At 42.4% G+C, this 26,021-nt stretch overlaps 1 protein-coding gene and 1 long non-coding RNA gene across 2 annotated transcripts; one reads left to right on the top strand and one right to left on the bottom strand.

Moving 5' to 3' along the window:
• The first annotated feature begins 266 nt into the window (after window positions 1–266).
• On the top strand, window positions 267–3,057 carry LOC117765792. The gene is made up of 3 exons (XM_034592289.1): window positions 267–818; window positions 1,322–1,439; window positions 2,662–3,057. The coding sequence occupies exons 1-3, from the start codon at window positions 802–804 to the stop codon at window positions 2,875–2,877; spliced, it is 351 nt and encodes a 116-aa protein (XP_034448180.1). The 5' UTR covers window positions 267–801; the 3' UTR covers window positions 2,878–3,057.
• Window positions 3,058–3,702: 645 nt separating this feature from the next.
• On the bottom strand, window positions 3,703–7,003 carry LOC117765794. The gene is made up of 2 exons (XR_004614622.1): window positions 6,906–7,003; window positions 3,703–3,783 (listed from the first exon to the last, which is right to left on the bottom strand). It is a non-coding gene; the product is annotated as an uncharacterized LOC117765794 (long non-coding RNA).
• Window positions 7,004–26,021: the final 19,018 nt, after the last annotated feature.

Here is a 26,021-nt window from a genome sequence, read left to right as displayed (position 1 = left end):
ATTCCAGCGAAAGAGCAGCACACCGTTTTTACAAGTTGCGTTAAAGTGCTGCTCGTAAGCGCCCTAGTTCAACCTGCAACCAGTTAACTTCCAACCGACCAAATCCAAATAAATAAGGTTGACAACTTCAGTAAACATTATTTTCAATATAGTTATCACGCGTATTATACTTAAAGTTCCTGTCACCGTGTTATACTCTGAAAAAACACGGTTTACACACTAGCATTGTGGATAATGTATTTGTCCGACAGCCCATAAAGGCACCGTTCCTGGTCTGTGCGCATGCGCGGTGACATGTAAACACGGGTGCTGCGGTTGGTTGTATCTCGGGCTAACATCGAGCTGAAAGAGCCGCAGTTTAACTCGGGTGGAGCTACAGACACTTTTAGCCTGACGCGAGAGAAACTACGCTAATTCCACAGTATCTGTTTTAGTGGAAAAAACTAATTAAGAATATACAGCGGCTAAGAAGGCTAGCGAGCTGTGACGTTAGCATTAGCTTGTAGGCAGTGATGAAGCGCCTGGGGCAGGCTTAGTAAACTAGCTAGCCCGTTAACGCCCGTTGTGGTTTATTAGTATCTGTGGTTATTTGCTTTACGCGATTGTTTTGTTAGTGACGACATAATGACTGTTTTATTCGACGCAAGTAGCTAACCAGGCCCGTTTAGTGGAGCTAACTCGGGTGGTAGGCCGTCGACTGAAAGGACACAAGCTACGTTGACTAGTCGATAACATCACCCAGCCGCCTCCTCCGGTCCGATCAGCACAAACACAAAGAGGAAACCGATTAATCGTCGTCATATGTTGACTGAAAACAGGTGAGCGAGGCCTTGTGCCGCGAATCTATCACTTACTGATCGATCCAATGTTTTTTATGAAACAGTGACTGTGGCCTTTATTCGACTCTCCCAGCAGCCATTACAAAGACAGAGCATTATGCTAGCAGGTGATCAGGATTCGTACGTGCTAGCAGCAGCCGGTCGTGCATTTATTACCAACGACAGAAATGTATGACAATTGTACAAGTTACTTTACTTGATCTCGCATGTTGGTAACAGCAAGTTTGTTTTGGCTACAACAGAATAATGTATTGGCTCCAGATTTATATGGTGTCAGCAGTGTTTTGTAAACACTGTGGCCGAACCCGAAAAATTATGAGTCGATCATTTTATTGTGTTTGCGTCCAAGTATAGTGACATTCCTTAGATTTACCCTGATCCAAGATGCTATTTGCTCTTTTCTCTAAAAGACTGGAGAGACGATCATCCATGATGGTACATACGTTTGTGTGTTTAATGTCGGTGTGCTTGCTGCGTTGCAGGAAACGACAGCGCAGTGCTGGTGATGAGGAGGGTGGCCACCTGGTGCCCCAAGCCAAGAGGCAAAGCAGAGCTCACCCTCTCTCTCCGGAGCCCGGCCGGGATGCCTGGGACTCCGAGGTACAGATAAGTGTCAGTGGGGGGGATCTTAATACTGAAGAAACAGAAACAGAAGCAAACCAAACACATTTCCAGGAGCAGCAGTTTTAGATTTTTATGTGGGGACCCGGGTTACTTTCATGTCCGTGGGTTGGTTCACTGGGTCTGAGACAAAAATGACAAAAACATTGATGCCTTTTTATTTGCAGTGAGTAATTCAAGTACAAACAAGCAGGATGTGTAAACATGAACTTGTATTCACAGACGGGTACAATTTATTGGACAGTTTTGACAACAATAGTTGTGCATCATCTGCACTATTTGTACCCATATGCAGAAATCAAATTTGTTGAATGAAAGCAAGTTAGGTAATACTCTACTCCTTTTTAGTTTCTATGATCAATGGAACAATATTTTAATTGATGGGAAATGCTTGCAGTGTGATGAGTATGTTTTACCTCAGTTATCATGTTGTCTTTAGCTCATATGATGCACATCTCAAACCCACTTGAAGTAATTAGGACTGTGGGGATGAGTCAACAAGTGACATCAACAAAGGCATCATATCAGAGCTGACTGGACCTAAAGAGATCTTTTATATAGAGAAACATGTGGTTGACTTTAAACTTTGTGGACTGAACCCACACGGAACCATGTCGCATACACATCCAAGGTTTATTACACACATACTATTCTAGTCCACGTTACTTGTGCCGCATGTAGAAGGGTATGACAAATTAAAATTGTTTGTCGGGTTCTCCCGCAGATTCATGTGGCCTAAATGTGGACTCACAACCCCAAAGTAATCTTGAAGCTTTGTCTTTCTTTACAATGAGACTGAAGATCTAGCGCCTCGTGTTGGCCACTGTAGCTTTAACACCACAAACAAACCGCAGTAGAGTTTGCTTTGAAGTGGACACATGTCATGTCTACACAGGAGGCGCTACAGTTGTCTTGAGCTTCTGTGACTGAATCCATTTTTCTACTTTAATCAGTCCAGCTGTCTACATATTGGTTTGCGTGTTAGTTGTGCAGGATGCACATTTATAATATTTTTACACATGGGGTCTATTTTCTTGGTGAACTACAGTAACTCTGTCAGAGCAAAACCTGGTTGACCTTCATTCATTACTGTGCATGAACACAGAAGAAGCCTTGGATGCTGACAGATTCATATCTGTCTGGTCTTAAACAATGGACTAGGTTTGCAAGGACACTGCTAATGTTGACATCTGCCTTTCAGTCATCCAACAGTGAGAGCAGCATCAGCAGTCCAGAACATGCAGCTGGGAGCTGTAGCAGTCGGTGTGCTGTGGGCCCCTGCAGTCCCCTCAGCTCTGGCGACTCCTCAGAACTGGCCGGCCCCACAGACCTGGTGTCCTACCTCCAGATCAACCGCCTCCTGAGGGAGGCGCACTTCCAGAGCCTAGAGAGCCGAGTCCATCTCAGAGACACGTGATGACTTTATGTCGATCTGTCAGCGGCCGGAGGGCCAAGGCCCTGAAGCATGTTGGAGCACCACATGCTGAATCACTTTACTCGGCTCTTCCCCACCCATCTCCGGTTACAGTGAAATCTCACAGCTCTACATATCTGTGGATGGAGACCAGCTCCTGGTCAGGTATCTGGAGGGTGTTCATCATTCAAATAAGTCAAAGCGATAATCATTTTAGCAATAATAACTGTGTGATCCACTTAAACATCGTCTAGTCATCTACTTGATTTCTGACCAGTTTGGTTTACATGCTGCTCGAAGAGCCATTTTAGTGATTGATTGATTGATTGATTGATTGATTGATTGATTGATTGATTGATTGATTGATGACGATGATGAACCCCTGTGTTTTTGTCTTAAATGTTGTATGAAAGTAGAGCTACTGGAGCTGCACAAATGGCACCAAACCCAATTTTTAGGCCGGTCAGTGTGACTTGTTTAGTCTCCCAGCAGGGTTGTTATATGCTGAATTTGATGTCTGTGGAAGTTCATGGACCAGTCTCAGGGATGACTTGCACTTGTCTTGGACTGCTCATTGGTTCTCATATTCAGACAGGGACTCTGGGGTTGTAGAAGCCATGGGTGTTAACTTGGCTAAGGAAGTTCTTACCTGTCCTTATTTTGATAGTGAATAGAGTAATTAAAATCTTGTACGTAGATTTCAGTTCAATGTCGTGGAGAGTTAGTCCATGAAGTAAGTGAGTAGGTTTTTGCACAGATTACAAATTAAATTGATTCAATGACACTGCCAAACTGTTGTTTTTTTTTAAATAATTTTGCTAATTTTCCTTATTTTAAATTGAAAGTATCTGGTACATTTATCCCATATGCAACTATTAGCACAGATGTGTATTGAGATGCAGATCTGGTCTCAAATTCCTGAATTCAATCTTGATTTTAAAACCATGCACAGCCTTGGCAGTAGTGTACCCAGATGTTGGTTCCAAGCTGTAATTTTTCAGTTTTATTTTCTTCACATCACATATAAAAAAGATTTAAACATCTGGCCTTCTTATGATCATTAGACAAGACGAGGTCCAAACCTAGTACAGTATGTGGCTGGATGAATGGTCAATGTGCAAATTGAGGTCATAAACTATTGTGGAACCACTTGTTAACAACTAAAGGAGAGGAGCCAAAGCCTGCTTGAAAATTTGCAAGATGACATAATATGCTTATCTGTATATTTATGACTTGATTGCATCGTATTTGCATTCTGCCTGGTGTCAGCAGGTTTTAGCCCTTTATCTGTTTGCTTCTCTCTAAATCTCTGCACTCACATACATTGAATGAAATGGTGACTGAGAAAAGGCCCATTAAGACTAAATCCCCAAACTCGCATGATTCTAGAAAAGTCTTAAAAGTAAGTAAATACAGCTAGAGAGACGCTTAGTTGGCAACACTGCCTGTAAAAGCCCCCCTAATGATGTCTTAAAAATTTATATTCAAAGTGCATTGGCTAATCGGGGAAACTCCTGCACTCGCTCAGCCAACCAATGGCGTAATTTCAACTCATTCCATAACATTTCATTTATAGGACTTGCCCCGCTGTTTCCGTCCAGTCAGTAATAACTCGATGGATTGTGACGTGGGAATAATCCTTTATAATCAGCAGCTTTGCCAAATGTTGCTCGGATTTGATATCAGAGATGAACACTGTTGCTATTATAAACTGATGCAACTGCAAACCAAAGGAGGTAACGTCACTATGTTTCCTCACAGGGGAGTGATGTTGTTCTTGTGCTGGTCAGCAATTAGTTAACAATTTGAGCGTGGACACAGACCAATATCCACCAGCAGGTTTGCATTATGTTTGTGGAGATTTATGAGAGAATAGTGATAGTTCTAACTTTTGTTATCTAGTGACCACAAAGTTAAAAACGACCACAGTCAGACCAATGAACTCTACAACCTTTTAGACTCACTCAAATGTTTTTTTCCCGCTTTTTGATGATGCGTTTGAGCTTGTAGGGAAATAGAGTTGTGTCAGTCCTGAGGCGGTTACAGTACAGCCTTTAGAAACAAAAAAGACATTGCCCTGGCTTTGTTTGCAATATCACTGAAGCCACAAAAATGCTGTTATAATTGCAGATGAGCCTTTCTGCCTGTGCACTAGCATTCAATGGTCGCTGTGTTAATGTCCGTGTGCACTGAACATCCAGGTACGAGCACTGACCGCGACGCTGTGCGGACCTCCTCCTGTCGGGTTTCGTTCCCGAAGCTTTTATCACGGGAGTTAGCTCAGCTGTTTATTTTTTTTTAATTTTCTGTTATTTTTGGCTGGTGTGTCAGAAATGGATATTTGTAAATGTAGCTTAATGTTTTTATTTTTTTTCAATGAAATATTTTTTGTATCTAGTAAATGTACATGACATTAACTTGCCATTAATTATATTTTTTCTTGTAAATATCCCATCATTTAAAAAAATAAAAATTAATGTTTTGAACAAAGGCATTTTCTTACTCTTTCATATGCATTATATACATAACTTACAGAAGCGTAAAATGTCAGGGCAACACTTGGAATATTTTAAAATTATGTCATAAATCTCAAATATGTGGATGCTTGGTTTGTCTGGCTCTATTCATACTGTGTTTCTCTGAGGAAATACCTGTCAGCTTTGCATGCCATACAATATGTGCATACAGGAATCCCCACCACCTCCTCTTCTTCCTCCAAATGGCCGGTAATGAATGACTCCCCATGCATTGAGACCATCATTAATGAGATATGACCTGTGTCTAAGGGAGGAGCAGGGAAAGGTTTCTTTAATTAGCTCACTACATGTCCTTGTCTTGTCACAGACACGGTAACAGATTACATGCATTAATGCACCGCACGTAACCACGGTTACCTCGCTGGCTACTGTGGGTCCTCATTACTCGCCTTCTTTGATACCCCCGCTCCACCGCAACCAAGTTGGAGGTGACAAACGAGCCAATGATAATCCAGGATTAACAATCTTTCCTCAGGTGTAGCCCTTCTCATTATCTTGAAAGACGGCTTCCAAATAGACAGCGCAGCGACATGGAGGCATAATTAGTGAACAATAAGTAAACTCATCTAAGCATCATCATGAGGTATTTGTCTTTTTAAACAGGCTTTTGTATCCGGAAGAAAACCTCACATCTGGTAAGTGTAATTAAGGTGCTGAGAATTCAATTAGCAGCCGTTTGCCGTTGATCATCCACATTTCTGTTTCAGAACATACTTAAGAAATAATTTGCCCTAAAATGCAAATACAAGGAAACCTCTGTGGTTTCCAATTTTTCAACCTATTCATAATGTTCTAGTTAAGAGTACTCACTAATAGAAATTGGTGTTTACAACAAGGCAGTTCTAGAAGAGAATATATTAAATAACTTACACAGACACAAGTTTAAATGTGGGGCTTCAAAGCATTATGATTATTTTTGAATTATTCTATTTAACCAGGGCGTGGATGATTTTCATCAACTTTTTATTTATCCTTTGATCTCAAGGCAATGAGAATTAATAACTGGGGTTATTCAGGCACAGGTCTATTCATCTGATGGGCACACGACAACAGCAGATGTTATTTTGTGCCACTATTTAAAAATATGAAAGGATTTCAAAACAAATGTCATTGTTAGACTGTAAACACAAAGGGTTCTTATAGTCAGAATAATCCATATATTATCCTTTTTTTTTCTTTTATCCGAAAACATGCCCATGTGGTCTGCAGGCCCTAAATAGCCAAAACAAGTTGGTAAAAAAGTCTAACACAACAGTAGGTGATCATAAATGCATTGTTATGGATTTATGATCAGCTTGAATGGGTCAGTCATTTTCAACGGGGAACATAAAATTAATCAACTTGAAACGAACGCGACAGAAGAGTTAAAACACTTTTTTTGGGGACGTAAAATGTATTTACACCATTTAAAACCGTTATAGTTGGTCATTAAAAGGCTTTCCTGTTTGTGAAAAGAACAGTAGAGGGCAGCACTCTCTCAGTGTTCACTCACACTAAATGCATTCCTATTAGTCTGAATCAGATAAATATTGGGGAATTCTACAACAGGATCAAAATGTGTGTGATTCGTGGAAGATATTTATCTTTAATCTCTTTTCACTCACACAAACACACACTCACACACGCATGCAGACACACAGACATGCATACACTCATTGTCCTTTCCATGCAGCACGCAGATGTGAAGGTGGGCGGTGATGAATGGCTCATATCACTTGAGTGGAGAGGCAGGAGAGAGTTAAATGAACTGTCCTTGTTCTGGGGTCTATGTATGCGCATACATTGTTATATTTTTACTGTGGCCAGCAGGAAAAAGATCTGGGTTAGTGTATGGTTCCTTTTCTTTGTGTCCTCTCTGCTGAGATTCTCATCTGTCTTCAAAGGCAAAGTAAGCACAGAGAACATCAGCTCCTCACAACAACACAACAAACCACCGACAAGCTCACAAACTACCGCGTGTCTTATATTTATCAGTTCACCTTCAGTTTTTTTTAGAAATCTCCATGAATAATCTCACAGCCAAGAGGAAGATTGGGGAAACAAAAAAGAAACCGGTCACGGCACAGTCCTTCATGTGACAGGCTTTTGAATATTCAAAAGTGATAATAATAATTTCCGTGGGTAAAGAAGAGTTGAAGCTGATCTGGTCACCCTGGCTTCCCTTTGCCAGACTTTGGCTGAGTTGTGTTTGGGCAGCTGTTGCCTGGCATGGGATGGTGATTGGGTTGGCATCGACGACGCTGTTTTCCCTCACCAGCCAACACAAACATCTGCTTTGCCTCCCCCATCAACCATTCCACCTGATATCAAACAACAAAGCTCGCCTGCTCTGCTGCCCCCGTGGCCATCGGAAGAATTAATGACCTGCCGAGCACATTAGCGGTGCCCTACTGCCCCGGCCTGGCTGGAGCGGGGAATAGGCAAGGCTTGTGGCAGGCGAACAAGGAGAGGGTAGGGTTGGTGGGTCGGGATGATGAAGTGCTTCACAGGTCAGGAATTAAGATGGATTGATATTCAGGTGATATTGCCATATGTATGCAAGCTACATTTTATTCTACGGGCCTTCCTCGTTATATTTTTACAACTGTGTTGACAGACTAAACTGGATTTCAGTTAGATTTCTTCTTTTTTGCTTTGTGTCTTGACAGCTCACCACCTGTCAGAGGAAGCCAGGGGATTCAATTCGCGGAGAGTAGGTTGTTAAAGTACAAAATGTGTGGCTATTAAGGCACGGCACTCAGACAGAAACGACTTGCTCTTGAGTAAAAACACAAACCTAGGAGGATCTTCTTTCTCATCCTCTCTGGGCTGGCCCACGCTGCTCCTGTTAGCGCTCACTCTTTCCCCCAAGTGTTGCTGTCAGGCTGTTGAGGGGAGGACTGGGTTATCTCACTGACTGTAGCCTAAACACGCTGCCCTGATGCAGCTGAGAAACAATCGTCATTTCCCTAAGCAAAGGAAAGCAAACAGAGTTCAGCCGCTCTCTATAGAGCGGCGTGCAGTTTTAGTGCTCCGAGCGTACCGAGCAGAAAAGCAAGATAACCGACAGGCTCGGCCTGCTTGGGTCACTGTCTCCAGTTCCACTTTATGGCCTCGCTATTCAATTTCACACAATGTGCTCCAGAGACAATGTACAGTAGACTGTTTTCATTGCACAGCGAAGTTACAGTCAAGGCCGCGATCAATCATAATAAATGTTCACCCCAGAAGACAGAAAGAAAGGCTGTGAGCAGTTTCTTGTCCCACACACAGACCACAACCATTCCTCCTTTTATGGCTGCTCGGGAGAATATTCCCACACCCTGTCTTTGCATTTGTAAAACGTGATGTTTACGCGCTTCAGCTTTCGCCCTGTTCAGCTGTCGACACTCTCAGGCTTTCAATCCGGAGACTGCCGGGGAGTAATAGTTTAGAGAGAGTCGTGCTAAGTGGGACTGGTTGGCCGGGCACTCAGCGCAGCACCGTGTACCGCTGTTTTCTAAATGGCCCCTATTAAGTGAATGGGAATCGGCTGCAGCTGGGCCTGTGTTGTGTGCTCCGAGAGGACAGGCCGCATGGCTCACACTGCCTGGTGTTGTCTCTACATGGCTGACCTGCAGCACTGGCATGTTTCATCACTGCAGGACCGATATGGCGCCGCTCACAGCCACCAAGGTGCAATTTGTTGCATTTGGACTATAACTGTCAGGAAGAGATATACTCGCACTTAAGTAGCTGCCCATAATCTGCCCATCTCCTTGTATTATCCTAATTGAACCCATGGGCGGCCAACGCCATCAATAGCTGAGCTCATCTGCAAATTAATAAAACATGGGCCCTTACCAAATCTCTGCTTGTGATAGAGCTTGAAGCTACTTAGACACACTGAAGAAGAGTGTTTGTGATTGTTATTTGCAAAAGAAAAAAAAAAAAAAAAAGCAGTTTGAAATTTTATCTTTCAGCAGCGATGGGCATGAGTTCTTATGGGTCCCACGGTCCTACATGTACTGACAATGAGCACCTCTTACTCCTGCCTCCTTTCTTTTCATAATGGAAATGCTTAATAAAGCCATTATCATCATAACCATTTACCCTAAACATGCCTTTCCAATCTCCCCTGTAATGTGGGGATGTTAGATCAGTGTCTACGGGGCTTGGCAGTGCAGAATTCAGTTGGTTCAACAGGTGATCACCACGCGGGGGGATTTGTTTTCTCCTAAACCGCTGACTATTTGTGAAGCCACGTATTCCTGGGTCGGGATTGAGACATGCTGGCACCATCAACAAGTGCCACATCAGCACAAGTATAAGGGTGGGTGGGGGGGGGGCGCCTTTTGCCTTTGTGTTTATTTTGACTGCCTGGACTGACGCCCAGCGTGATGTGGGAGACGGTGAAAGAGGTGGTCATCATAATAAGACCTAGATCTTAATAACAACAAATCCTGGAGGACACTAAAAAAGCAGCCAGAGGTTATTAAAGACATCTATCATGTCTGCTGGGCTAGCAGTCACTCAGTCACCACCACTACCGCCCCTCCTCTTCCTCCTCTGGATGATCACTCCTCTGTTGAACATGAAACCAAGGCCATGGCGACCAAACTTGCTTCTCCTTCTCTTTCTCTCTCCCACACTGCAATCTCTCATGTTGCACAAAACCCTTTGTTTTTTACACACATAAAAACCTAAGGCGGACTTTCAAAGACTGCGACCTCCCGCCGCCCCCAAAAAAGGAAGGCCAGGCCCAAAGTGGCATCACACTCCGAGGGAAGGCAGGACTCCTTCAATATCAACACAACGTACCTGGCCTTGAGTGCACCTCAAAGCTTTTGGTCTATTCACGGATTCATTTTACGGCTCAGTCCAAAAAAAAAGAAAAGAAACCCTCTCAGGACATAAAGAAAGGAATGCAGTAAAAAAGCTGCAAGGCCGTGACAACTTGATGAGCCATCAAGACTGTCTGCGAACAACCAGAAACATGGGGGGGGGGTGGGTGAGCGGGAGGCTGACATCACAGCATCACAGCACTTGGGTGTATGGAGTCATGGATATATGGACAAAATAGAAAAAACAAACTTGACTCTCCAAAGAAAACAGTGAGTAATCCTTGGACTGAGTATTGTTTGGGCATGCACACGATTGCCGAAACACCCCGATGCCACAGTGAATGAAGGAGCACGCTTGTCTATGCTGGGCCAGTTACAAAGTGTCTGTCTGTGTGTGTGTGTGTGTGTGTGTGTGTGTGTGTGTGTGTGTGTGTGTGTGTGTGTGTGTGTGTGTGTGTGTGTGTGTGTGTGTGTGTGTGTGTGTGTGTGTGTGGGGAGGGGGTGTAAAAACACGAGAAATCATCAAACCAGAAAAGAAACGCATTCCCATGAACGATATATACACAAAGACGAGCCTTTTCATCCAACACGCCTTGATGGGTTGTGCTTCAATAATGCAAACACAAAAGGGAAAATGTTTATTCTTATTTCTTCTAAAGACTGTGTTCTGCTGTGTTAGACATTCTTAGCAAAACACTGATATTATGTTGGATTTGAACGTGCTAAGTGGATGTTGAACATTTATTTAATTTTTCTGGTTTGTTCCTGAATATTTCCACCTTGTGAGATTCTATTCCACCAGATTTCAAGGGGAAATTCTTGCAGGGACGCTCGCATGTGGTTCAGTTTAGTCGTCATGAGGAGCACTACTTAATAATACTGACTCAGTGCCACGCTGTCTCTGGCAATTAAGAGGCAGGAGGTGGTGAGATGATATACTGCTGAGTTGCATTGTGGGCATTGTAGTTGTTGAAGCTCAAGTCCGTACTAGGGACTGTGAGTCAGGATATGTTCGCATGTGCTGCTTCAATTTTGACCACTCCTTTTGAAATCTGTCTCCTCTGAGGCCCCCGAGCTTTATGAAAGTGCAATACTCAATAGCTGCAATAACACTTTCAAGTAATGGTTTGACATTTTGGGAAATACACTTATTAGTGGAGCGATAGAGGAGAAGATGGAGATCGCTCTCATGACGGTCTAAAGAATAAAAGGCTACAGCTTCGAGGTGGTTATAGCGTAGCTTGGCACCAGGACTGGAATTAGGGAAACAGCCCGGCTCTGTCCAACAGTGACAAAACCCACAACCAGGTGTAGAAGTCACCCTCTGCCATTTGTGCCGACTACAACTAAAACTGTGTCCTTCCACTCCTTCATTCATTAATAACATTCCTTTAATAATGAGAAGTAAAGCAGCAATGCAAACACTATCTAAATCATCGTCATCTTTGCATCCATGACACGTGGAGCACTGCATTGTGGGATCAGTTACAGAGAGGGGTGTGCATGCTGTGGGCATCACGCACACTTCTTTGTGTGTGGGATTTTTCTTTTAAGGGCACTATATAGTGGATACACTCAGAAATACAGGATTCTCCACTGGTTGCCTGGCAACTGCTCGGAGCCAAGAAATCATAAATGGTCAATTTGGCAGTTCGTAAGACCGATGGGGGCTAAAATGACAAATTGTTGTTACATTTAGATTTTTGTACGGAAACAATGTAAGTTATTATGTAGTGAGCCTCAGGGATGCTGATTGGTTGATATTGTCACAGCGTCACACCAGGGCTGCACCACACCTGTTGTGTGCAGTTGCTAAGCTAACGGCTGCTGTCGCAATTTTGAGCATATTTCCCTAAACGTCAAACCTAAGCTTTCACTGAACCACTTTTAACAAAAAATCACATTGACATGTTAATCAGATACATGGTTGGAGTTGAGATGACGTAGTTTGACCAACCACATTAAAATAGTCCCCTCGGCTTTCTGCATTAATAATTTACCATTCTGAAAGGGACCATTCTTCACAACGGGTGCTGTTACATTTGATCCCTGAGCGGCGTATTTCACTTCTTATCCTTAAGGAGCATGTTGCTTCCGAGCCTGTCACAATAAATGTAATTTTTAGGACAAAATCTGGAGTCGGGAAACGATGCCAAGACACGAAACCCGAGACAAACTGTTTCATGGAGTGTGGACCTTCTCAACACTCAAGTATCATGTATTGGACCTGTCTGCGTTCTATTTAAGGATTTACTCCTTCCATACTTCAGTGGAAACATAATATTTTACATCCCTTAGAACGTCTTGTGTAGTGCAACAGAGCGTTGTGTCAACTTTCATTACTGGAATGGGAGTTTTAGAAAGAGTAAACCTTGGAGTTTGTCCAGGCAGCCTTGTTGAAATTTGCTATGTTGATTAACATTTTTTAAAAAGAAGTCACTCACTGTCATTGTCACTACCTATAAAAAGTGCAGCCCAAAGGACATTAAGTGGAGGATTTATGGCCGCCATATATTTGAGTGGAGGGCTGCTAAACCTTATGAAGTCTCTCTTGGCGCTGTAAGGTTTTGCTTTCTCCGTCTCGCTCTGTTGGTTTTTTCCCTGTTGCTTCGGAGTGCCTACAATTTCCCTCTCTTTATTTTCATTGGCATTTAAAGAGCACAGCGCTCTGTTGAATGTAGCCGTTCGACGCGCACGTACCCACACACACATACATTAGAAGACGCACACCTGCACACACACACACAAACACACACACACAAAGAAAGAAGCCGTGAACATGCAGAGAGTAGACCCTGACTCTGTTTTTCAATGTCACAGGACGATGGAACCCAGCAAGTTTCAGACGTACACCAGGTCTGAAAGCATTTCTCCCCTTCTATGCTCCTCATTGTTGATGGGGGGGGGGGGGGGGGGGGGGTATTAATTGATTGGCTTGGTTTCTATTCCCTTTTGTGAAGTGGCTTTAGTCTGGGCTTTATGAAGGTTGCTGAAATCTATTCAGACCATTCTCTTTGCCTGGTGGAGCAGGGCACAGCAGTGGAGCGACCGCTTTGTTGGTGGAAATCGCCCTTGCACATTTTTAATCTGCCATCTCCCGGGGTCTCATAACACTCGTATGTCTCATTAGGTTTTATATTCGAGGATCACACAAGAAATGATTTCCCCCTTTTTTTATTCCTTTTAATCTCTTGGCTTTTTAGCCTTCATCATATTTTCTTTTTACTTCTTGGTTATTTTCAGCCAAATGAATGGACACATAAGCCTTAAGAAGAGTCAAAGATGAAAGATATATATATATATATATATATATATGTGCGACTGCGCTAATATAGAAATGTATATTGTCAGTGTTCTTGATTCACCTTGTATGAATGCTTTCTGTGTGGTTCTAGTGATGAATAGACGCAGTCATCAGGATGTAATCGACCACATACAAGATGAAAGTGTGTTTGTGCAGCAACTTTTTATGATCTGCTTTTTAATGCAGAAATGTGAACGTATACAGCATTTCAACTTTCAGCTGTATTTTCCGCCCCAACTTGTAACTTGATGGTGACAGGGAGTAATCAGAGAGGTGATTGTGAGACTTAAATCTTAAAGAACAGCGATTATTGTTATTCAGTTTGACTCATGTGAGCTGCAGCTCTATGTGCCTGCTCTAAACCCACACGCACACTTACGCGTGCACATGCGCTAACAGCTCTTGCAGATGGTGCCGCATCCACATCTGGCAACAGCTGGAGTCGTGAGCACATCTGTTCCGTCCTGGGTGGAAACGGAGAAGGCTGCTGCTGCTGCTTTTATACTGACCTTCTCTTACATATTTTCACTTTTCAATCCACTTTAGTGCCACAGCAGCCAAAATCCAGCACCAGCAGGGTTCTCTTACGTTCCCCCCAATTCAGACAGAATGGCCTATCATGCTCGCCCAAGGGGAACAAATGTCTGCTCAAATCACATCGTTTACACTCTCGTACACATCCTTTTTCCCCCTCCTTCTTTGTGTTCTTTTCTTCTGCGATTCCACTGACTTTCCGCGGCTCCCTCCCTCTGTTGTTTTACTTCGTCTTTATTCTCTCCACTTTTCTGACCTGTCGCCTTTCCCTCCTTCTCGTGTCCACAGCAGCAAGTGAATTGCCTTGAGCTGCTCTCCTCTGTGGAGCATAGACGGCCAACATCAGCAGTTGCATGTGTGTGGGAGACACACGCCGAGTCCAAAAATCTCTATAGCTGTTAAAGATGTGGGATCATTTTGTCAACAGGTTTGATGATATTTCAGTGAACCTCTATGTGATCTTATTATGGCCTGTGTAGGAGGCTAAGCGGACTGAAAAGATGCAAAGAATTTGAATTTGACAAACTTTGATGGAATAAAAATGCAGTCCAAGACACATGGCCTGTCTCCTACTCGTTTAATTTCTCTCACCCATTCTTCTTTCTGCAGAAACATGAGACCTATTTCCTTCCTCCTCCATCACCTTCTGCTTCTCTACATCCTACTTTTTACTTGGCCCATTTTGCAATCAATCTGCTGTTCATCTTATCTAATGAGCTCATTAGGGTGTCATAAGCAATGGTGATTGATAATAATGGCTCAGAAATGTCCCATTGATTCACTTCTATATCAGGCCTGTAAAGTAAAGGCTCTCTACATTAAAATCATAGGAGGTCAAGCGAACCCTCTCTTTTATCGCCAAGTCCTTTGTTTTCAACACCATCGCCCCTCCCCCCTACAATTCATGACGGGTGAAAACTGTTTTGTAGGTGAAACATCTGCTCAACCTTACACATCTGTACAGGGCTGCTTTATATAAGTGATTTTTTACCTCAGCAGGCTAACAATTTACTTTATTTTACATGTTTACACGGGCCGGCGAGGGAAAACCGAATGTTAACAGTGGACATCACATTTTTCCAGCCAATCAAAACAAAGGAGACGTGTTACAGTTGGTCCGCTTTGCTGGAAGTCTTTAATTTTTACGGCTGGGCTTCTTAACAGCCATGACTGATGGAGACGTTTGGCTTAAAAGCTGTAACAGCTCCCGTTTGTTAATGCAGACAAGTTTGTGAGGCCACTCGCAATATGTCCGAGGATATACTCACAGCCCTGCGTATGTCGTTTGTATGTTTGTGTCTGTGTGTATGAGAGAGGGACGGAAAAAGAATGGGGCGGGCTGCTAATGACAATTTGGGAGGCGTGTGTTGCGTGTGACAGATTTTGCACCCACGTTATTATCGCTCAGTCAGCATGCAAGCTCAAATCACTTCAATAGTTTCACATCCACCAATTTAATGGCACAATCCCGGGCCAGTGAAGTTTTTATTCCAAATCCTGTCCATAATCTAATGGCCTTTGAAAGTCTGCCACTTCCCCCTGGCTGACAGGTTGTGCATTTGGATTTAATTGAATCCATTTACATCCTGTGCAAATGGAAAGCACATGGAGGCCGACCCACCTGGTTCTGATCAGCTACTGAGTTGGGAGAACCGCACTCCTCGGAGTACGCCCGGTGCCAGCAGGGGCTACGCTACACAGCGGAGTGAGAAGAGAGGGAGGGAAGGAAGAGGAAACACGTTTTGATATTACTCTTGGCACTAATTTAAATCAGCCTGAGTTACCCCCTCCACTTCTCGGTGTATTCCTTGTCTGGCAGACTGTAGTCTTTTACAGTTGTGTGACATTTAACCACAAGGGGGAGTCCAGGAATATCCACTGTGTGTATCACTGTGTCTGCTCATGAGGACCTGAAGCATGGACACAACAGAAAAGAGATTAACTGAGCTTTAATATTAAATTTTGTCTATAAGGTGCAGCCTGACACATTTCATTTTAATTTTATTCAATTCAATTCAATTCAATAAAATTTAATATTAAATTTTGTCTATAAGGTGCAGCCTGACACATTTCATTAAAATTTTATTCAATTCAATTCAATTGACCAAGGAGTTTAAGTTTTCACCCCTGTCCATTTCTTTATTTGTTTGTTGGTTGTTGTTGTTTTTTTGTAGGATTTTGGAAAAAGTACCAAAAGGATTTCCACAAAACTTATTGTAAGGATGAAACGTGGGTCAGGGAAGAACCCATTCAATTTAGGGATCCATTATAATTTTTTTTCACTTTCTTTAACATTGTGAGATAGCGGGTTTTTTTTGATTTTACAGCTTTCCCAGGGAATAATTCATGGTTCCTGATGAAAAAAAAGTTTGACATTAAGAGGATTGATTTCTATGAGGCTGTGAACTTTGATGTAGCTCGATTGAACTTAAGGGGTCAATTAGCAGAGGTATTCTCGATCAAGACCTAAAAATCCCACAATGAGCCGACACTATAGACAAGATCTTTTGCATAAAGAATGCAATAGGTAATAGGTAAAAAAGACAGAACACGTTGACAGAAATATGCTTTTTAATTTATCGGTATTCATATGCAGATGCTGTTCAGCCAACGCGTCTACTGGACCTAAAACACCTACAGAAAGTATTGCTGTTTGTGTTTTTGTGTGGAGACGTGTTCGACCCAGATGTCCACTGTCTACACGGGAGGTCCCAAAATAACGGCCAATATAATAATATAATAATAAACCACGAAATCACAAATTTAGATTTGAATGTTTTGGTGTTTGTGTGGATTAAAGCAATAAGACATCAAGTGTTCACTTTAGAGGTGCTGGTTGGCAGATTTTCTTACATTTGGTCAGAGCCACACAAACAGTTTCTTGCCATTTCCAGTCTTTGTGGTGCACGTCTACCTGAGCAGGTTTTTACATTTCCCACAGTGTGTTGTCTTTGTTGTACAGTTGCAGTGTCATGAGTTCCGGGAAGGTCGGTGTCCACATCACGAGGAAGCGTCCCTGCTGGTAGAAAGCTGTCATGAATATGCATGAATATGCCACAGTCTCTGTGCGTGGCCTACATTCATGCATGTCCGCAAATGGCTATGGTTAATGGGGGCAGTGGGTAACATCATGACCTTCATCAGGTGCCCGCTTGTGGTCCGTCGCAGCCCCACCTCACACCACATCTGGTTTGACCATCTCCACCCCCGAACCCCTGCTAGCCAACCCCCGCCTGCACCTCATCAATCCTCCGTGTCTTCATTGCCACACTTCTGGCCATTGCCAAAGTAAAGCCGTGACACCAAGACGTGAGAATGATGAATGGACTCTTCCGGACAGCGATGGTTGAAGAGACGCCCCACCCTCACTCATCTGTCTGATCCATTTTTCACTTTCTTTCCTCTGCCACAACTCCTCTGTTGTCCACCCTCCATGACTCAGTAGGAGCCAAGCGATCGCATTCCAAAATATATCCTTTGAATGTCCGACCTCTGCTCTGTATTCACTCTTGTTGCGCTGGTTGCGAGCAACGCTTAGGATCCAAAGAAACATCCAAATTCATTTCATTTAGGGGAAAATAACAGCGTTTCTTCCATCTGCGTCCGATTTTTTGACAAACCGAAACATTGCAGTTCTCTCTGTTTACACATTTCCATCTGTGACTAGTTTAGTCCTCACATCACCAACCGCAAGAATTAGAGTAAAACTTGTGGCTTTTCTGTAACATCCATTGTTGAGTTGTTGTGTCTGCCTCCCCACAGCATGTCCATTCACTGCTGTACAATAATGTCCTTTAACTATTATATGAGCAGCTGCAGTTTTATTGGATGTTGATTGTGAATAGAAGTCCCAGTGTGTTCCACAAGAGACATTATCAGTCTCGATCACCGTAACTATTGGCTTGTGCTCAGAGGCTTCTGTCCAACACTTATCTATTGTCCCTGAATGCTGCAGAGGTTCTTGTAATGGCTCATGACTGAGATATTCATCTCAAACTTTGGTCAGACATGGTTATTACCTTTATAAATTGTAGTAATTTTCTCCGTCATATGTCATATGATTTTAATGTTTGTGTCAGGGTGTGTGTTGAGGCTTCAGGCGCATGTTTTCGAACAGAGCCGGCTCTTAAAATCCCTCCATAGTGATCGCATGCATTTTGCCCTCGTGAACTCTAGCTTCCAATATCAGACCGAAGAAACACTGCCTTGTTTCTTTGGTCCCTCGGGGGCAAAGTAGCACTGGTAGATATTTAAGAGATTTAAGCCTCCTTTGTTTAGGGAACTGAACCCCCTCCTATTCTCGCTCCCTAAAGCAGAGTATAAGGAGCAAAAATGACGGCGCTTCAACACAATATCATCATCGTCTATACGTCTAATTTAAGACAGGAAAGAACCAGTTCTGTTTCCCTCAAAGTAGTGATGAATAAAACATTGACGTTTTCTCAAGATCATTTGTTTTCCAAGCCTTTCAGAAATAATTCTCCGTAGAGTTGCGCGGTTTGTGTGACATCAGTTATTTCAAATAAGACAAACTGCTCCTGTTAAACCTGTCGTTCACAGCGGGACAGATGTGAATATTCAATAAAGCTGCAGGTTCAACACTCCCCAAAGTTTTTTTTTCTATTCATAATGACTATTTAACAGACTTACAGAGACGTATTTCATGCCACGGTATTTCAGAGTGAATATGTTAAGAAGTTCCCTTTCATATAATTTGATTAGTGGACCAGGATTCAAGCCCTTACTCATCTACTGTTATTGAGGAGAAAAACAATTAAGCTATACATGTTAGCTATCAAGGAGACAACGCACCCATGCACAGGCACACTAACAGATAAAGCACACACACACACTCACCTAGGCACACTCACACACACACACACACAAGTCTCATTTAATCCTTTATGATGTGCCTTGAATTTATAATGATTGTAATTAGGAAAGATGCAATAGGAGTCTACTCCGTGGCAATGCTGACACTCCAGGGTGCCCGGAGCCAATTAAAAATATGTGCTGATCAAACAGCCTGCCCTCGCCGTGCACGACTATCCCAGGGGCCTCGGCTGCTGCTGCACAGGGACGGCCAAGCTCAGGGCCTCTCGCTCCCACCGAACAGGCTGCAGAGGAGCTGGCTGCAGAGGAGCTGGCTGAGCTACGTCCGTCGCTCTCCACCCTGCGATCTGGTGCGAGACTCGGCCACTCCCATTAACTGCATGCTATATTGGGCAAGGGACGACCGAGAATGTGAGAGGAAGAGGAGTCTCTCAGTTCACAATCAAACGTCTGTGAGAAAATGCCGCACACCTATTTGATCCCCACAGAGATCCTTTGTTTCCTCAGGGGAACAGGCTCGGCCCAGTTTTCCCTCACACTCTGAGTGAGAGCATTACATTAAATTATAATGATACGACAATTTAGAGTGACAATTAGGCCTGGTATTAATTACACTCTGCCTTTTGTTTCCAGCAATCCCTGTGATGTTGCCAGAACCACGATTACCCAAAACAGTTCAATTTAAATGAATCTGAAAGAAACTTATATGTTCCAAATGTTATTATTCTCAAGGAATCCTTCATCTCTGTCACATCCTTTTCCTCTTTCCTTCGGTGAAGTCCCTGGTCCCTCTATCATTAGGCATCTCTGTCCCCGGTGATTAATGAAACTAATGAGCATGTGCAGCCATTCACTCCGCCACACATTATTCTGTCCTTTGGTCGAGGCCATGTGTCACGTCCTCCTGAAGACGGGCAACATGGTTCCTTGGTCAAACAATAATATTAACTTAATCTTTTGCAATATCTTTGTCAGAGGGGCAAGTGATGCACATGCATATGCAGAGACGTGCAAACCATCATTTTAAATTACTACAAAGATATTACATTTCTGACAGGAAAAAAAAAATCCCTATGCAAAAGACATATTGACATGTACTGGAGCAGATTAATAATGAGACAACATCCACTGTAAGTGGACTACATTTAAAGTCAGTCCCGCTCCGTGCAAATGATTCTCAATGCATATAGTAGTTTAATCAAATGTGACAACCTACTGCTAAGGCTGAATCTGAGTCTGTGGTGAAGATCTGTGTTTTATTTCTCACTCTTTCTTTCTCTTTCTTTTATGTTGGATCAGACAGCAACATTTGAACAATTCCCAAAAAAGATTCCGCAAAGCCGTTTATTCTCAAGAATCATCTTCTACCATCATCTCACTCTGAGGATTTTAGAGCACAGATTGCCCTTTGAGCTGACTGCGTCCGCTGCTGTTTCTCCTCTTCCCCACTTCAGCATTGTTGCAGTGATCTGGCGTTGTTAAACTTTTATCTCTGACAGACGTTGCAGACTTGTCAGGTGGGCAGCGAGAGTGATAACTGCATATTTGAAGATCCATAAAAGGAGCACCCATATCTTTGGGAGTCCCATCAGCTGGGGCACTGAAATACGGCTCATCACTTTTATGTAGGAACCACAATCGGCCATCGGGATGTGAAATTAATATGACAGAAAGGCCATCTGCTTTAAGGAGGGGGGCGAATGGCAACCAGGAAAACTGGTTCAGGCCTTGCAGAGGACATTTTTAATTGGACACTTCATACGAAAAGCATATACATGTCATATAAACTGATTCGTTGGTATGATGGCAGAGCTGGATTTATGGCAGCGAGCAAAGAGACATGAGGAGAGAAGGGGATGCTTGGATGAAAAAGAAAAGTCGAGGCTGCCACTGAGAAAAAAATGCTTAGTAGGTAATTTTTTCTTAGTTGTATTTTGAGAAGTCATAGCAGTTTAATATCATCCTACTTAAGTGCACGTCTCATTTTGTCATAGTTGATACTGTAGATACATATCGAAATACAAGGCTTTTAACTACCTTAAGCCTCACATGTTTCCTTTGGGAGCTGGTGGCAAAAAGCTTTTTTGTCTAAGTGTAAAACTAGGTTTGTATAATGATTCGTAGTCTATCTATAGAAATTTAAAAAATAATTCTACATCGGTCACTTTTTAATTAGTGTCTGGTGTCATGATCTTCATAGCAAATTATTTGACTTTGAAAGAACATGCAGATAATGCTCAGTTCAGACACGCGACTCACTTTGTTTCTTCCTCATTGTGAAACTTCATGTTTTTCTGAACTCATCTGCATGCAGGATATCTTAGCAGCCTGTTACCAATTGACTTAGGCCACACTCTGCAATGTAACCAGGACAAATCAGAGTCTTCATTGCACCATTTCACCTCCAGTTGAAACTGTGTGCTGTTATTTCTCTATCGAAACTGGCAAGAGAAATCAGAATATCCTGATAAATCGGCTCTAACAAGCATTCGGGGTTGTCGTGTGAGAAGGAGGATAAAGCCTGAGTTGTGTGGAATGAATGTGCGGGCTCTGTGAATGACCGGAGGAAGCCCAAAGGGCTGCGCTGACTTAGCCGTGGACAGACCTGGGTCTGGAACCCTGAACTGAGCGGCTTGATGATCGCTGCCCAGTTCGGCCATGTGACGCTTACGCAATGCTCCTCCAACCTGCAGCTGGGGGAGAAATCAATCACACCACAGACCTCCTTTTCTTCTCTCAAACAAGAGCTTTTTAGTGACAACAGCCATCTTGGTCACATGACCATGGAAGCATCGGGCAACCCCGGCCCAACACCCCTTACTGCATATCCTGGGTAACAACATGCCTGATGAGTTTCATAGTGGGAACACAGTGTTGTTCTTGTGCGTTGTTAAGCCTCCAACAGCTGTGTTAGACATCCGCGATCACAAGACTTGAGTAAAAAAACATCACGACCTAATATGTGATGCAGTCTGACGCAGTGGTTGAGAGAGCAACTTTAAAAGAATCAACTAAAACTTTATTAATTTATTTGTATTTAAACACACATTCAGGCTGAGGTGATATTTTCAGGCCACATCAGAGAAATGCTGATATATGCATCTTTATACACTCTGGGTTCAACTAGCACATGAAGACAGATTGTTGAACAGGGTCTGAGTGAATCAATAGAATTCATTAGAGCCGATATAGGTTTTATGGCACGTACATGAGCATAAACACACACAGTTTACTTTACAAAAACGTTCTTACCCTTGTTTTTTAAAGCGTAGAGTTGTGTAACTGACAATGAACTTTGCCAATGTTGTCATTTCCATTTGAGGCCTGCAGGGCTAAACAGGGGGAAACAGTGAGGTAATGACGGGGTTAAAATGTGACGTCAGGTTGCCTGGGTTGGTGAACTTAAAGGTAAAGAAGGGCCAACAGTGCATGTCAGAGGGCGTCACGGGATTCATCAGCTTGTAATGATTATACCCTCAATTTATGTAAAGTGGTCAATGTATAGAAATAATATGTTTGCGTGTGTGTGTGTGTGTTTCCACTGTTTGTCTGACATTCACGCTTCCACTGATCTTTTGTTTTCAGTTAGAGGAAATGGGATGTGAAGTAACAACTTTACTGAAATTTCTGCCCTTTAAAAAAAAAAAAAGAAGTACATTTCGGTCAGAGAGAATATATCTAAAAATAAAATCAACAGTTTTATTGGTGTGTGGGTGAGATCAAGCTTCTTTCCCTGAAGTGAAGACATGGGTGCCGTCTTAAAAACAGTGTGTTCACTAGGCTTCTGACATTTGCTACCAGAATTCAAGCAGTGAACACACACACACACACACACACACACACACACACACACACACACACACACACACACACACACACACACACACACACACACACACACACACACACACACACACACACACACACACACACACACACACATTTTCGATGATCCAACCACCTAACATAACACAACATTTTATATTAAGGCGTTAAACTTGCTGACAAAATGTTTCATATTTATGCACAAAGATAAAACTGATTTCTGACATCTTAATAATATCGACTGATATCCAGTCAGATTATATGTGCATGCATCAATGCTTGCACACACATACACACACACAATATACACAAACAAAAGTCAAAGGGTATCCATTGTGAACATGTCCGTGTTACGTTGGGCTGTGGGTTTGTGGAATTAACTTGACCAAATGCATTAAACCTAACCAAACCCATGAGTTCCCCTGTTTTAGAAGATGTTAAATATTATTATTTCATGAAGGAAAACATTTTTAAATCTTCCCTTCGAACTTTGGCGTTTTTCTTTAAAACTTATGCTAACTAACCATTGCAATACTTTGTAGAACATGGAATCATGTATCATTGTCAGATGCTCCAAATGATCAGCCATGCGTAGAGTGGTCTTGTGTATTTTATATGTGGAAATAAAAGCATTCAGCCAACGAGTTTGTCTATAAGAAATATCCATGGGTCCTTTCTTCAACTGTAGATGTGGGTGGGAGGCTCAGGCTGTCAATCATCAACGCTTCATTGATCAAGGACAATCCTCGTCGTAAAACTGGCCTTTTTTCTTAAGAAATCACTCACTCCGCATTAATTATCACTTGTGTGTGTGTGTGTGTGTCTGTGTGTGTGTGTGTGTGTGTGTGTGTGTGTGTCTGTGTCTGTGTGTGTACGTATGTGTTCGTGCAGCTAACCCCCCTCCTTGACTGTTTCACATTGCACCCATGCACTCACTTGAGAAGAGCCCATGATGAGAAGGAATTCCAGCACCTTCTTATATATAACATTATATCGCATTAGAGCAAAGCAGCAAAGCTTTTATAAAATCTCACAAAGGGGCAGTATAAAAAAAAGAAACCCCCAAAACATTGTGTCCACTGTATAATTACATCGTGGTCACAAAGAGTAAACAATAAAATAAATACATACAAATCTATTTACTCCAACTCTACTTTAATGTGTGCGAATAAAGACAATTTCATAAATATGTTTCTTGATAGAGCGATTAAACAAAATTGAATAATATTTATACATAAATAAAATATGACTTTTGAGGTTTCATTTGCTCCAAATAATAATTAAACTAATTAAATAAAAATGAACACAGTTTTAATTAATTTTGCCAGGCCATGTTAAAAAAAAAATATTCTGTTGTGGGCTTGGGGGCACTTACACACACACACACACACACACATTCACACACATTCACACACACACACACACATTCACACACACACACACACACACACACACACACACACACACACACACACACATACACAAAGAAAAAGTGTAAATAATCTACCAATATAATTTCCCTTCTTGGATGGGTTGGTGTATTTTTATATGATCTGTTGTTTAAAAGAGACATTTGCCCCAAAAAATATTTTTGCAGGGAAAAACGTCACTGTGAAATTGTGTAAATAAATAAAATAAATAGATGGAAATGAGGAAACGTCTTTATTATTCTGCTAAAATAAACGTGTGATTAAAAAAAATTAAAATGTTTTGTATAAGAGTGAGTGCTGGCTGCTTTACGTTCAGATCAAGCTCTGCTGGCTCCATGCAAGCTTTTCACACCCTCATCTGAATTCACTGGACGACCACCATTACAACCAGCACGCAACGCTCTACCAGTTTGTCCCCAAAAAAAATGCACCATAAAAAAACAAATGCAACGTGTTCTTTATTACTAGCGTGATTGCCATTTGAACGCAGCAGCACCGCAAAGACAAACCTCAATGCAGGCACCGTTAAAAAACGCTCCGTGCAGATTCTCTCCTCGGCGGGACGGTCGTTGTTTTCTCCCCCCGTTCAAAACTCTCACGTGCAGCCGGTAACCTGACGCGCTCGTTCCGCTCGTTTTCGCAACTTCTCATTAACGCCGTCCGTCGCGTGTTATTCCGAAAACTAACCTCGATTATTTTAAATATCCAACGTATAATTCCCCCCCCCCCCCCCCCTCCCTCTCTGCAGTATTCCCTTTGATTCACGCTTGACTCATATGGCTTCAGGGCCAATAGGGGTCCGCCTTTGGGGCGCCTGGAAACCGTCCCTTCTTCTTTTTTTTATCCCCCTTTCATCATCTAACCCGGGACGCCTTGAAACCGCAGGGCCAGTTATTGCCTTTTTTTTTTTTCAAGACAGCCCAATGCGGACTGGCCAACAGCCAATCAGAGTCTTGTTTACACTCGGTGACTGACAATGCTCTGGCACCGCGCCAGCCAATCAAAAGCGCACATGCAAAAAGAGACTGGAGTGTGTGTGTGTGTGGGGGGGGGGGGGGGTTCATTTGTAAACATTTAGCATAATGTAATAACCAAAGTCCATAGTAATAACATGAGGGGGGGTATTGGAATCACAGTGTTGTCTGTCTGATTCAGTGCGGAGTTTCGAGAAATTGGTTCCGAAAGCATTTGCCAAAAAAAAAAAAAAAGCCTCTATTGGCTCCGAAGAAGGAAGAAAAAAAAAATATATAGACACAAGAATGGTGAGTGTTTAATGTGGGCTATAAATGCCCTGAATTGTTAACTTAAAATGAAATATACATAGAGCCATTAATCTGTAAAAGAGAGATAGGCCACTGTTTTATGGGACAATTTATTCAGCTTCATTATTTCTTTAACGCTCTTCATATGTTTGAGCTGTGTGTAAATTCATAGGCAAATGTCATGAAAGAAAAATATTTAAAAAAAATTGTTTTACCCATTTATTAGGGAATTATGAATCTTTGTCATTGAAATGTCAAATAAAATTCAAAAATGTCTTCAAAACATGATCTGGTGTAGGCCTACATTTTTTAACATTCATTCGGACATAAGGCTTTTAATAACTTATCATATAAGTAGCCGATGTCAGGCTCCAGCCAATATAAGTGACTTGCTAACCCCTTCTCAGTCTGAACGCTGCCTGAGATCCTTCAACAGGGCCCGATTAACGGTTCCACAATCTCAACTGGTCACTAAAGGTGACCGGGCCTTTGCTACCCGGGGCCCCACAACTTTGGAACCCCCCTGCCTGGAGAACTCAGGGCAACAGTATCTTCTTTTAAATCTATTCTCAAATATTATCTTATTGCCTTTTTTTAAAAACTGTTTCATTTTAAAGGGT

Source organism: Hippoglossus hippoglossus, chromosome 8, assembly GCF_009819705.1.
Source record: "Hippoglossus hippoglossus isolate fHipHip1 chromosome 8, fHipHip1.pri, whole genome shotgun sequence".
Lineage (NCBI taxonomy): Eukaryota > Metazoa > Chordata > Actinopteri > Pleuronectiformes > Pleuronectidae > Hippoglossus > Hippoglossus hippoglossus.
This window is presented reverse-complemented; position numbering and strand designations above follow the sequence as displayed.